Raw genomic sequence first — 15,060 nt, 5'->3', positions numbered from 1 at the left:
TCCTTTCCTTGGGCCCGGCTCGTGCCAGCCGGTTGCCTGGGAACCCCCTTGTACCCCCGCAACCCCCTTACCCCCTGCCACCCCCTACAACCCCCACTTGCATGTCTGGTAACCGTTCAGTGCCTGAAATCCTGACTGCGACTATTTATTCGCTGTCTTCTTTACATGGCATGACATTGACTTTTATTTAAATGATTTCTCCTCACTGCAGGCCGCCTTGGATTGGAATTGCATGGGAGGAAGTGGGGATGGGAAAGGGGATAGAGGGGTAAGGGGAACTGGTTGGGAGTTCGACTGCCTTTCGGATCCTTGAATGGCAATAGACTGCTGCGCTCTTGCTTTCAGCTGTTTGTTTTCGCCTGGCAGCCATTGTGCTTGTTGACTGAATGCAACTTGTAATAAATATTGCAGCTGCAGCTATTGCGCTCCACTTCCTCGGCTCGCTGCTTCCTTTTGCCATAAATATTTGTTAGCCGTTTACTTTGCCATTGCTGATTTGTGATATCTGCTGGAAAATGTTCTCCAGCTGCAGCAGAAGCTAATGCCTTGCGCACTCCACACAGCTTTCGGAGGCAAATTGATCGCATAAATATGGACATGTCCTGTTCCTGTAACGAGCTGCGCTCTTAAGTATGCAACACATTTGCAATGAATTCATATTAATTACCCCGATAAGAGCCGCATTCCCGCCCATTCCCTATAACGCCACCGCCAAAGGCCATTTCAATATGAAAACGACATAAATTCGGCCGAAATGCAAAATTGATTGCATTTCGCAACATTTGCCAAGGGATGGGCATATGCAATGAGCCTAATGCACCCACACAAACATACATACACATATGTGTGTGGAAAACGGACATTGAAGTGCGCTTGTGTGTGTAATCAGAGCGGCGCACAATAGTCCGAAATAAATTTTTAATTAACCCAAATTTCGAAACTAATAAAATGGCACAATGTTGTACAATCGAACGGACAGCAGTGACATGCAATGAGGCCTTAATAATTTACCCAGACACACACATATACTCTCACACAAATAAGCAAATAGTACAAGGACGAAGGGGAATGTCCTGCGTGGCTGCATTGTTTGTTCAGCGGGCGCAAAATTGATTTGACGCCGGCGGCCAACAAGTAGGAGAACATTGTTATTATGCAATTACAAGGCGGCCCCGAGTTAATGCACTGGCTGATTATTAAAATATTTTCGAGCCCCTAGACAAACACAGACGCACTCCCCACAGCCCCGCATCCCCCTTTCCGCTCCACGAACTCCGAACTCCGCTCGTGTGTACATTTCACATAACAAATCATGTACAAACAATGTCACAGCAACACCTACCGTATCCCCGTTTTCCCCCGCGCTGTGCAAACAAATATTTGCACACTCACACACACACACATTTGCAGGATGTGTTGGGGGTTGAGGGGGTTGAAGGGGGATGGAAAATGGCCGGAAACCGCTGCTAAACGCTAGCGGATGTGGGACGCAACAAGCGGGGCTGCTGGCCAAAAACTTTGCCAATTAAACCAGAACCACTTAACCCAAAGTGATAACCCGAATGCCCCAAGCAAATCATGACAGCGCCAGGAAGCAGCGGCGCATTTCCATCGGCGGCGGGCCAATTCTCCCAACAATTAACTGCGGCAGGACGACCCGGGCCGGGTCCTTATTCTATTAACCGATGGCTGAAGCTGACAGGCGGGACGGGACAGGACAGCCGTAGTTTACGCTCAGTTAGCCCCGGGCAGCTCATAAACAATTTAAAATGTCATACATGGCGTATGCGCAACGCCATCGCTTACGCGCGCCAATTAAATAGTAGGTTAGGAATTATTTAAGCCCCGCCAGCCAGCAGGAAGCCAACCTCAAGAAGGCGAGTCGTAAACAAGGCCAAAACACACACACACACACACCAGAAAGCACACACACTGAGACACACATTAGCACTCCCACACACTTGCTTAAGTTTACGAGCTTGGGCGAAATACGTAAAGTTGTTTTTACGGCACCCACGACTACGTTGCGTCGCATGAATGACATACAAGCTTTGGTGTGTGGCCCACGCCGCATATCCTTGCGTATCCTTGTGTGCTGTGTTTGTGGTATCAGTGGCCAAGTAATTAAGCAAAGTACAATTTCGTACCATTAAGTAATTTCGCTCCATTCATTGACTCACCGACCGACTGGCCAACTGGCACTTTGACGCAGATCCCGTACCCCCTACCCCCCTCACAATCCCCCTTCGATGTTGTTGCTGTTGTTAATTTATCGCCGGAGCAAATGGACTTTCCTGGCCGGCAAAAGCGAGTGCATAATGCCCTCGCCGGACCCACACTGCGTATACGTAATGTGCTGGCTCATTTACGTGTTCGTTTCGCTTGCTATTAAAAGGGATTTCTCTGGGCAAAGGCAATGGCAGCGGCAAAGGCAATGGCATAAGCTTATGCTCCAACGCGGCGTCTGTTTAACATGTGGTGGCCTGTCCACCTGTCTGAAATCCACCCACCTATATCCCCCCATCCTATATCCCCTCCCCCTTTCAGCAAATGTCAGCCGTAAAGCGTGCTATACAGCAGGTCAGATGTTATCCTTTTTGTTTTGGCCGCTCTGGGTGGAGTTCTGTGTGTTTATGGTCGGTTAAGCCAGTAAGTAAATTTTAATGCTCTTTTCGGTTAGTTTATCTTTGCCTTATTAATGTCTTTGGCAAGTGGAATGGATTATTGGGGAAGAACGAAGACAAAGGGGAAGCGAACTCCTTACCCTCGGTATGCATTTCCTCGAAGACTCCAGGATACACAAAACAAACTTCGAGGAATTACAATAAAGGCATCGAGAGAGTGAGACAGGGAGAGTCGAAAAGGAAGGCCATGTCCTGTCTGTTTGCTGGGGCTCCATGTTGTTTGTCCCCACTCAGCAGGTTCCGATGCCACACAATTGGCCAAATGCCATGCCAACAACGGAGGGCCAAGGAAAACACACAAAAATTGAAACCAGTCCCGCAACCGCCGGTTGGCAACTGCCAACTGAAAGAGTATCAACCACATGCACACACACATACACACACACAAATACTGATACCACGACTAGCGCACAATGCAAATGTGGCCAAGAACAGAATGGAGACGAAGTCGACTGCCGGATTAGCCAAGTGTCCTGCATGTAAATCGAAAAGTAGTTCATGTTGATCGGTATTTGATTCGGCCTACAAATTGCCGACAAGCGAAAGCACAAAACTCCTGGTAAGATGTACCTGGCCCAAATGATTCACACACACAGACAATTGGCACTTGTGTGTGCGTGTGTGGGCGTGCACATAAATAATGATGCAGATGTTGAGACGGAAAAATTTATGAGCTTCGAAAACAACAGGATTCCGAGCGACGAGCCACATAAATTAAACTCACTGGCAGACAGGACAAAAGTGCTTTAGTTGCGCATATTAATTTGATCGCAATTACACCAGAGCCGGAAAATGCTAAAAGTCAGCAAAAAATAAACAACAAATCGGAATTCAAATCAAATTAAATTCAACGTCAGTGCCAGGATGCAGGCGACGGACACCCGATCCGAACGGAAATGGCCATCGGAGTGAACCCGGCAAATGCACCGCACTTTGCGGCCAGCTCCTCCAACCGGGATCCCTCCAATCGGAGGACATCGACTCCGGCGGACCCGCTCAGCATGTGTGTGACAAGCTGATGAATAATGTTGCCCGCCCGGCTCTCCAGCTGGGAAAACTTTCTCCACCCAGACCGAGAGTCCTGCCAAAGGGGTCAGGGCTGAAAACAAGAGCCAAACAAACTTCTATACATTTAAAATGTTTTTCAATAAAACTTTATCGTGCTGCAATTGTTTTTGCCCGCTCGCTCGCACTGCTCTTATTTTCCTCGCGACTCCACTTCACCTTCAACAAGATGTCGCAGCTTCAGAATTGAGTTTATGCACTGGAAAAAAATACCCTTCCTGCATACGTTGTACTATTTAATACATAAATTAAATTCTTATTTGGATTCCGGCATATTTTGTTGTAAGCAATTCAAATGATATGGAAATGGTATTTAGTTATTATTATTATAGATTCAATGTATTTTCTCTCCGTGCAGTGCTCAGCTGTCAGTTCAATTGTTTTGCACTTGAAGGGCAATTTATCTTTGCAGCGAGCGGAGAAAAGCAGGGCGACTGCTTACAATGCATTTCCGGCACGGAGTCCGTCTGAGTGCCGCACACGAGTGCATAATCCTTTTAAATACAACTTGACTGCAACTGCTACTACGACAAGTCCTTGCCAAGAACTGGAACACAACATGCTCTCCGAAGGACTTATGTGCTCGAGCTCCAGTTGGCTTAGTTTTCTGCCCCCCAAGATGCGCGGAATGAAGGCGGGTGGAAGGTGGAGTCTGCGAAATCAGGACAATCAATTGAAATTAACATTTAATTAGGCGGAGAACTGCCAGCGGTAATCGCGGACTGTCCGCCCGAGCCATTCAAAAGCCATTTTACGCCGAAGGACATTAACAATTTTATGACTGGACGCGCAGCAGAGCGGAACCGGCCAGGACATAAAACGGGACAAACAATGCGAGCCGAATGTCCACCCAATAAAAGGCAGTTGGCTGTGAAAAGCGGGCATTTAAAACTTGATAAGTAATTAAAACTGGGCGCGCTGCTAGATAGGGGATATCTCTCTGGCCAGCAGGGCCATAAAAAATATGAGTGAGGTGCGTTTTGGCGTCGAATGGCCACAAAGTTGTACGCAATGAAGTTGCCAATGGATGGAAGGGGAACGCAAAGGGTGGGGGTCAGCCCGTAAAGTAAGGAGTCGGAAAGGACATCGGATAGTGAAGCGAGTGACTTGTCAGACATGGCTAAATAAAACATGAAAACTATGTGACAAACTGACACAAACGCACTCGCCGGCTGGCTGGGTTATATGGTGGCAAACGCAAAGGCTTACACTGCGATGTCAAGAAAATAAAAATAATAAAAGTAATGGCAACAACAAACTGTGACACACTCTCAAATAAAAGGGGAGCGAGTGAGGGAGACGGATTTAGAGGGAAAGCCAACGAAAGGAGCTCGCGAACGAGTTTCCCATAAAAACTGGGAAAAAATGAAAGAAAGGGGCTTGGGGATTCCCCCCGCATCCTCGCTCCTTTGCAAGGCAAACTATTAACAGAGGACCCAAGTGAGAAAGAAGAAAGGGGTGTGGAAAATCGGTTGGAAAAAGGGGAAAGGAAAGGGGGAGTGAGTTAAACTAGGTGAAAGCCGCACAAAACGACATCGTTGACAAAGGCAACTGGGGACTGGGAAAGTGGAAAGCGGAGCCGAGGAAAAGGTAACGCTAAAAATGCCAAAAAGTGAGGACGTGAACGAGTGTATCCATGTGAGCACCCACACTAACACACACACACAAACACACTTGCGAAGGATGCCTTTTATGTGCATGGAAGCCATTTGTAGTTTATTGTTAGCTGTGTGTGTGTGGTAGGTGTGTGTGTGTGCACCGTTATCACTTTGTGTCCTGTCTATGAGCAGCAGCATAAAATATTATTTTATGATCTGCGGTCGTTGCTCCCTCGAGGAGATTTTCGTTTCCGAATTTGTTGCAATAAGTTGTGGAGCGAATAAAAAGAAAGGGCCAACAAATCTGACCCACATCCCACACACCACACGCAACCCATTTTGTGTACTTGAAACGAAGATCCCGGCTTAAGTCAACTGAGCTTACACGTAAATTTCACATTCCGTGCTCCGAGCTGCTTGTCTTTCCTTTCCGTTTGCCAGAACCTGAAGCTTATTTCTATATGCTCTCGCTACGTGAACGCATTTCGGATACGAGTGTTAAGAGCGGTTGCACTCGTCTCATCCTTCTGACCGGATTTCCCGTCTCGGTTGTTGTTTGCCCTTTTCATTTGCTGCTCTCTTGTTTTTCCTCGGCAAATATTTGCCTCGGCCGCGTTTAGCAGCTGCACTTGCACCTGCATCTCCATCTCCATTTCGCCTGGAGTGTCATCTCGAGGTTGAAGCACTTTCCTGACCCTTTCGAGAGCTCAACTGGGGCTATCAAGTGGCGAGAACGGTGCGTATGCGTAATATTTAATTGCCTTGTTACACTCATTGTCTGCCTGCCTGCCTGCCTTGGTTTCCCCAGCCACTCAGCAGTTCCTCCCATAATGCCAATCAAAAGTCAATGCTATAAGCATTCAATTGTTTGCCACCGCACACACACGCAGACACACAAACACACACACACCCACAGGCATGCAAGCGCTCACACGCACGTTCAAGGACCCACGGGCACATGATTCATGAGCATGAATTTTTACCACGATTGTTATACTCTCGATGGGGGGAAAGTTATAACAACTTCATAAAGTGGTTGGTTTATTATTAAATTATTATTCCTATTAATACCGCCTTCAGGGTACAATGATTCTAGAATCTAGATTATAATATTACTTTTTCATAAATGTTATTTATAAGTTAATTTTTATTTAATCAAATTTTATCTCTTTAAATGTTGAGCTACTTACCTGGCAATAAAATTAATTATTTAATTAACCCTGTGCTCTTACCAATTATTTTAACTTTTCAGCGTATTTGAGCTTCGATTAACAATTGGCACAATGTTTCTTTTTCGTTCTATTTCACTTTACTGATTTTCCCAATCATTTTCGCGAATGCGCCGCCGAGAACAAAGCCATTCGAGGCGGCATCCGCTCCCCTTCCCCCGCTCCTCCCCCGAATTCATCCTGTGCCGCCACTTCCGTCGCCGACATCGTGCAAACAAATGCGCATAAAAATCCATTATTTTAGCAAACACAACACGCACACACACACACACACACTCGAACACTCCACTCCACACCACTTCTCACCCTTCGCTTACAATTCCGCAGCATTGCATTGGTGTTGTGCAAGAGGGGCAGCTACAAGCGATTTTTTCCCGTGCACAAAATAAATATAAAAGCGTTGAAACGAAAACATTTTGGAACAATATAAAAATTGCAAAAACGAACGCTCTTGGACGCTGGGGAAAGGAGTTGGGGGCGGAGGGTACAAGTCCTGCCGGCGAGTGGGGTCAAGGGTCAGGGTGCAAAGGAAGGGGGAGAAGGGAGGTAGCAACGTTTATTGGCAACAGTGTTGCTATTTGTGTAAACGACTCGTAAAATTTTATGTTGAAGCTGTTTCATAGTAGTGGCGCTGGCTTTTTCGGCGCTTCTCTGCGTTATTCCTACCCCTTCGCCATTTTTTCGACTACGTACACATGTTGTGGGTCTGGGGTCAGGGGTCAGGAGTAAGGGGTCAGCCTACAATTGAGTTGCATGCGGTGGCGGTGGCTTCTTGTGAAGCGTTGCATACTTTTGGACGCCGCCTGCGTTTCAATGGGAAAAATGGCGCAAATGATTGTAAACACTGATTACAATTATGCGGGAGGAAACCGAAGGTGTGTGTGTGTTCGCTTATCTGTCCATTTCCCCGAGCGCTCTGCTCTCTGTTCTGCTGCCATTTTCTTTTCAATTTGTTTTGTTGTCAGCTGCAGCGGAATTGACATCTATTTTATGTTGCAGCTGCATTTCAATTTCGCCCCCTGCCCTGCCATTCCACATGGAATGGGGTACGGAATACATGTAAATATTGGATATTGATTGCATTTCGCTCCGCCTGCCAACTTGTCAATGTCAACAGAGAGAAAAGGGGGGAAGCAGGGGAAGCGGGTCTCGGCGGTTTGGGATTCGTCGCGGCCGGGAAATGCGTGATAGATCGCTCAACAATGGCGCCAGCGGAAAAGGGGAAAACTTTTATTGAAATTCATTAGTCGAACGCTGAAAAAGTTTGCATATTTACTTCCGCTCTGTCATATAATTTCCCGTCCTTTTTTTCGGATTTAATGAAGTGCAACTGACATGGCGCTCGGTGTCTCCATTTCGATGTAATTATGACTGGCACACTGGGAAAAAAGTGCCGAAAGTGCACACACACATGCTGTTGAGCTGCAGAGCAAAGATTTAATTTGCTGATGAAGTTCGTGTGTCTGCTGTCTTTCAGCTGCAGCTTTCCTGCTCTGCAAATAGCCAAATGTTGACCTGTCACTACTGCAAATATGATCCAATGCCGAAGCGCTGCAGCTGAGGGCCAGGCGGCAATGTGTGCGCTCCGGATTCTGTGTGCCCCAAATTAGAAACAAATTTGTTTAATTCAATAGAAAAAAGTTGATTAAGAGCAATGCAGCTGGTAGTTGACCGAACCCCCTGCAAAAACACCAGCATGCAATGATTTTACGACTTCCAACAAAAATTAATTTAATCTAAAATTCCTGAAGTGCAATCCCCTTTTTGCTATCCCATGGTAAACAAAAACCGAATGAAATGTAACCGAAACATCTGCAAAAAGCATCTGTCTAGTGTGTTGTGTTGCCTTTCCCTGTGGCTTACTTATCATTGGCTGCACAAACAGGGCAAAGCGGGTAATTTGGTTATTTTTTGGCTGCCGGCTTCTGGTTTCGCTTGCGTACGAAAGTACAACTTTTCCACTGCATATACCATACTCGTATATTTGTTATATCGGGGTGCCCAAATGTCTGCGTGCCAGGAGGAAATGGTTTAATCTTGTTTGCCACGAGTGGAAATATGGCCAGGGCAGGGTTAAAAATTAATGACGCGTTCCGGGGACCCAACACAAATGTTGTCAAAGGCATCAAAGTGCCTGCTGCCCACACACACTCACATTCAGGATTCGTGCGGAGAGCGTTTCCAATTAAGCCAATCGAGCTGCAAAAAGCCAGCCAGCCAGCCATCCCACCAGAAATGGAAAAGGACCATGTTGATGGTGGGTGATGATGAAGGGGAATGTGGTGGGGGAAACGGGGGAAGAGCGCGTAATTAAAATTTAATTTGCGCCCAAAATTAGACTATGAAATTTCAATAAGGCGCTTCGGATGTTCGCGAGTGAAAAGGCAAATATTGCCTTGCCAAAAAAAACGAAATGGTTACAAAGTAAATTAGTTGAATTTTGCAATGAAAATCCCCTTTGATTAAACGCAGCCAAGTGGATGAGGCGCTCAAAGGGAGACTCCTCTACACGGGTAAAAACAATATTTATGCTCAGTTGCATCATATTAATGAAAACTTTTGGATGTGATTCTTAACATCTTCATGTTCGTAAGAAGCATTTTTAAGTCAGCTTAAAGTAATAGAGTTATCAAACAACTTAAGCTAGTGTGCAGCTGAAAGTAACCATTTATTTTTGTGGCTGCTTCCTACCAGATTTATATCATAAAAACGACAGCTAGTAAACCCAATTTTCCTCCGTGCACCCAAAGCTTAAATAAATAACCAAGTCGCCGCTAAGCAGCCAAGATACAAGACAAACATGGCGACACACTCACTCGTGTATCCTTGTTCTACACTCTCTTGGCAATCTGCGCGCATAAATTCTAGAAGCGGAGTGCTTGGATTAAGCTGGGAGTTGCGCTCCTCGCCACAAGGAGACCATGACCTCGCAGTGGCTCTTCTTGGTTGGGAGTGCACCACCACCACCCACCTGCTGGCCAATTTATTTATACGCATTTAAAACTGATTTATGTGCGGACCAAGGCGACAGCTTCCCGCCCCCTTTGGCCGGAAACCACGTGAGTTGCGTCTTTAATTTAGCTCCCAACGAAATCCTTCCCACTCCTCCGAATTTTTTCGGCCACAAATGCATTTTCAATGGAATCTCTCACTTGCAAACGTGCGCTCAGCTTTCGGAGCTCCACTTTCCGTGAGCTACCGAAGATTTATGCGCCCCGTTCTCGTGCAACCAGTTTGCTCCTCTTAAAGTCGGACTTACCTTAAATCTGCTTTGGCACAATGGAAATACCCACACTCGGCTAGGCCCTTTTTTGCACGGATGCCAGGCAACCAGGCCAAAAGAAGCTTTACGTGGTGCACATTTTGGAGGAAATCTGTTATCGCATTAACAATTTCCTACTAATTTCGACACACAGGCAGGGTCGCTTGGCGATGGGGGAATGTTCTAGATATAATTAAATTGCGTGCAAAACTAACCGGCACTTGGGGGAGAAAACAAGGCAAAAAACAAAGATGCGAACAACGAAATGCTCTTTAATGAAATCAAAATTTATTTTGTATAAACAGAAACAATTCCTTCAATTGCTTTCTGTTTTTCTTGCTCATTACAAAACATTGATTTGATTTTTATTAATTTGTATGTATATTATGGATAGAGTATCCATAGATTATCATATACTTATTTAATTAGTAAACAGAAGCTTGCCAAGCAACCAAAATCAGGAGAACCCCTAATATTTCCCACTAGTATTTAACTAATTATAATGAAAGAAGTCCCCAGAGGAAAAGGCACAAATGATACACGTTGTCAGCAGGGGGCTTAAATATTTGCCTCGTCATTTATTCACAAAAATCTTCGCTATACATAAACATGTTATTTATACGGCCATCGGCAACTCACAAAGCGAACTAAGCCGCTTGGCAGGCAGACACTGAGAGAAAGGGGAAGCGGATACTAGCAAGGACATTCGGGGCACGCAACGCAGCAGAAATCTGCGGAGGAGAGGGAAAGGAAGGCCAAGGCCTCGACTTAAGGCCTTGCACATCAACCCAATTGATGACCCTTTGGCAGTTTAACTGCCTCAACATCGCTTAATGTGCACTCCATCAACATAAATCACTCATACGTCACGTTAAACACGCTCAAACTTCAAATGACGTGTATTTAAGCAGAGAGGAAGGCAGCGGCGGGGGATCTGAGGGGATTGGAGGGCACACAGCCATGGCCATAAATTAATTAAGCCTGCCCGCTGCTCTCGCGAAGGTCCGAGTTCGCGGCCCCTCCCCCTTTCCGCCCCCCTTTGCCCACTACGCCCCTTAAGCTGCAATTAAACTGTAAAAGCGAAAAGCGAACGGAGCGCTGGCGATGGCGATGGCGGCAACAGCAAATTACAACCATTTACAATTAATTTGAACAACACGCTGCCATGCAAATGGCTCATAACTTCCAATGGCCAGCAGCGCGACCCACACGCCGACGCACTCCTTTTGAGCCATTAAAAAAGGACCAAGGCGGCCAACGTGCAAATACTCAATTAGCATATCAATAAATCAAAAAAGAGTGTCGGTGGGCCCACGCCCATTTCACCCACTTCACCTTGCCCTTCGCCCTTTTCGGGGTAATCAAAATTTAGTTAACAACGCCAAACAATTTATTAACTCGCAGCGGGCCACGCGGCTCGACCTTGAGGCGGGCAACGGGACGTATACGTAATCTGATGGCGTGCCAACCGAATTAATCAAGATGTCCTGCGGCTAGGCCATATTGGATTGCACTTTTGTCAGCTCAGCTTCACATGAGTGTGAAAATGGGGTCAAGGTGGGTCTTTTTTTCAGCTGTCTGTCAAGTGTGTCAAAAACAGTGTTTATTAATTGATTCCCCTCTGGTCAATTAAGCACATCTTAATTGTAAAGGTTTGCGATTAATTTGAAACGCACCGAGTTTGAATACCAGTTGGTTTTAAAATGTCAACTTGTTCGGTGGTTCTCTCCATTTTTGTGAGTAGAGAAAACAAATTGAAAATAAATTCCAGTTAATTTAATCCTGGCTTATTCTTTTAGTTAATGATTTGCTTTATTTCTTTGATGAACTGCGAAATAAATTGCACATTAAACAGAAAAAAAGCAGCAGTATGTAAGGTAAACAACTCTCACATAAATAATACAGCTTTCACATATCCCGCCAGGATTTATCAATCCACTGTTGTCAGTTGACAAGACCCAGCATGGATAAAGGCAACGCAGAATGTAGAAGAAGTCTTCATTTGCCGAACAACCGAAAGTTTAACTTTGCCGAACTATATACGATAAATATGGTGAGCAGGGAAATGAAGTTGATCAAATGAATCTGCAATACCTCTCACTATAAAAACAGTGCATTGAGGAGTGCAATTACATCAGCTCCGGCTACATTGAAATAGATCCACCCTATCGATTGGATCTGGTGAACGTCGCCATCAACCTGAAGTCAGTCGCTCCACATCCGCAGCTGGAATCGATTCACTTTTTGCTGGATGCGTACAAGAAATGCGAGGTTTTCCGATCTCGGCACGGAGGGAAATTCACTCTCCACCTGCCGGATATTGAGTTCATCGAGGAGCGCTGCAACCCCTTCTCCCTGCAAATAACCATATGTCTGCGCATCCATGCCATGCAGAAGTGCCCCAGTCGGTTTTTCGTGGACAGCGAGCAGTGCCGAGTGGCCAGGAAATACTTCACCCAGTGCGTCGGGGATATCGAGGGCAATCTTGCCTAGGCATCAGCCAAAAATATGCGAAAGTCCACGGACTGTCCTTTGAAAACTTCAATTGGAACCTGCTAAAAGTGTGTTGGAAAATAAAAGAAAGAGTCATAAAAGTCATAGATGAAATATGGCAATTTGACTGCCGAGTCCTTGGTGCGGGCGACTGCCACTCTGCTCCTGGCTGCACTGTCACAACTGCAAATTGAATCACACTCACACACACACAAAAACCCCACACACACACACATAACTGCTCGCATGTCAATGTCCTCTGCTGACTTTGCATAACTTCGTCTGCATCCTCAACTCCCCAACTCCCCGGAATCTCTCTTCCACTATTTAAACTTGTTAGTTTTTTGACACTTTTTTTTAACACATGCACATTACTGGTAACCAAAGAGAGGGTATGCTCGATTTGGGAATTAGCTATAACTATAATTATACTATATAAAGAAGAATTTTAAATCAAAAATTATCCCCTCAAACATTTTTGTTACTTATGGGATGCTGTTTATGGTATCAATATCAAATAATATTTAATGGGTATTCTCCATTCGATCACTTCTTTACCTTAACACATCTCTAGCCAAGTCAGCAGCAAAAGTTGCCGTTATATATAACACGTCTGTCGGTCTGTCTTCGGGTGGTTTCACTGTGTTTTTTGTCGGTGTCGCAGGACATGTTATGCAACTGGAATAAAGGAGCAGAATTTATGTGTTAGCTGGAGGACTGTGCCAGCAGTTCCCTTCCCCTGTTTTCCCCGCTCAGTTCGTCTGGCTTTGCAGCGTCAGGTTAAACGGGATTTATGTCCTTCAAGACATGCAGTCTCAGCCTGTTTTCTTAAAACAATTAACGAATTACGGCTCTCTCTTGTTTGGCCTCTCCTCCTGCCAAATCCATCTGCGCTCCCTGTTTGTTTCCCTGGCAGAGAGTTGGCTTGAGCCGGTCCTGATTTGCATTTCCAGCCGGGAGGAAGGAGAAAGGAGCTGGCTGGCAAGGCGGTCTTTCTGCTTCGGGCCGACAATCAAAGGACTTTGGCTTGGCTTGGCATTTTTCTTTAATTACGCCCTCGAGTCAAATTAAAAGCAAATGATAGTTGTCTCTTCATTCTGCTGTATCCTTTCGCCGCCTTCGCTCCTTCTCCTCCTCCTCCTCGCTCGTTTTGTGTGGCTCCTCGGGATTTTCCAGTTTACTTAGTCAAATCAAAGCTTTCAAGAAAATTGTTTTCCTTTCTTTCTGCTGGTCAAACTGCTGACCAAGCAGCCACTCTCGCAAATCCACACATTCAAAGCTTCTACAGCTACACATAGCTACATAGAGACTGCTTTGTTAGCTGCATGTCCTTGAGTGCACTTCAGTCGGAGCTCCGAGCTTGAGGTTTTTGTGGCAAATAATTTGTGTAATTAAGTGACCACCGACAGCCCCCACCCAGTTAATTGCTTATTTGTGTAGCTAATTAGTTGGGTATTGCCAACAAATGGGAGATGCTCGGTCCTCTCTTCGAGAGGATGATGCTGCTGATGATGCCACTGCTCCACTCTGATTTTCCCCCAACCATCGGACTCTGTGTCTAGCACTCGTAATTAAAAAAATCCATAAAAGCGACGGGCAAACACAAAAGTGAGGCACGTGTGGCCCTCATCCCGGGGAGTCTGCATTATGCAGATCCTGCACCACCAATGCAACACCACTGCACCACCACTGCACCACCACCACCATCACAACGAACATAACAAGCTGGCGGGGCAGGCGGCGTGCAATCAAAATTATTATAATTGCGACGCGTTCGCCTTTGTGCGACAACAATGACTTCCGCTTCCGTGCTGAAATTCGCCTGTGTCTGCTTGTCATTCCGCTCGCCCTGTTCCCACTTTCCATTGTTTTCTGCAGCAGAGTGGGTGGTTGGATGGCTGGATGGTGGGAACGGCGCATTAAGTGCCTGCAAAAGACGAGCAACAAAGTGAACAGCCGCGGGGAGAAGGGAGTTTTGCTAAAGGATGGGGACAACGTGCTCAAGTCCTGGCTGAATGCAAAACGAGGAAAGAGCGGAAAGATCCGGATGGGACACATTTTATGCAACCAGTTAGGATAATGGAGTGCAGGCAGCTCTTCAAAAGAGAGAGCTTTCCTGATATGACCTGGCCTAAACTGCTGGCCTGGCATCTAATCAATCAATCAAAAGCCAAATCATCAGCAAACATCAGCCGCACTCGCCTCCTAATGAAATAATTCAATTTGCGCCTGCCTTCGCTTCGCTTTGATTGAGATTATTATTATTATTATGCGACTCTGATTATCGGCATTACAACTTTGGCAGGCGGCATTAATTCGGACAAAGTGCTGCTTCTCCTGGCCGAGGCAAGTTCTCAGCTCGAATGTGACTGGTGATTGGTGGGCAATCAATGGAAGTGCCAGCCACACGCAACGTGCAATTTAATCAGTTTAATTAATAAGCAACCGAGTTGACCTGGCCCGGAAATCGAGTGTCATTGTTTGTCATGGCCACAAACTGTTGCCCAAGTGGCCCAACTTGACTCTCCTTGCACCGAAGTGGGTGTGGAGTGTGGAGAAGTCCAGATCTTGGGCTAGGCCTCCTTTAAATGTCTTATTTATGGCCACGAGTGTGCCGCGGTAATGGCTTCATTTGTCCGGCTCCGGCTGATTTATCTAAATGAATTGTTACTGCCGCGAATTTGTCACAACTTCAATGGGCTTTATCGGCCAGTTGGGATCCTTTTGCT

At 45.9% G+C, this 15,060-nt stretch overlaps 2 protein-coding genes across 2 annotated transcripts in view; both read left to right on the top strand.

Annotated features, from left to right (window-relative positions):
• Window positions 1–15,060, top strand: part of LOC108097521 (irregular chiasm C-roughest protein) — a 115,413-nt gene that overhangs the window by 51,368 nt on the left and 48,985 nt on the right.
• Window positions 11,385–12,549, top strand: LOC108097523. The gene is made up of 3 exons (XM_043209183.1): window positions 11,385–11,395; window positions 11,744–11,891; window positions 11,951–12,549. Exons 1-3 carry the CDS (start codon window positions 11,385–11,387, stop codon window positions 12,329–12,331), a joined length of 540 nt encoding a protein of 179 aa, XP_043065118.1. The 3' UTR covers window positions 12,332–12,549.

Source organism: Drosophila ficusphila, unplaced genomic scaffold (assembly GCF_018152265.1).
Source record: "Drosophila ficusphila isolate 14025-0441.05 unplaced genomic scaffold, ASM1815226v1 contig_791, whole genome shotgun sequence".
Lineage (NCBI taxonomy): Eukaryota > Metazoa > Arthropoda > Insecta > Diptera > Drosophilidae > Drosophila > Drosophila ficusphila.
The sequence above is the reverse complement of the archived record's forward strand: the minus strand, read 5'-3'. Positions and strand labels throughout refer to the sequence as shown.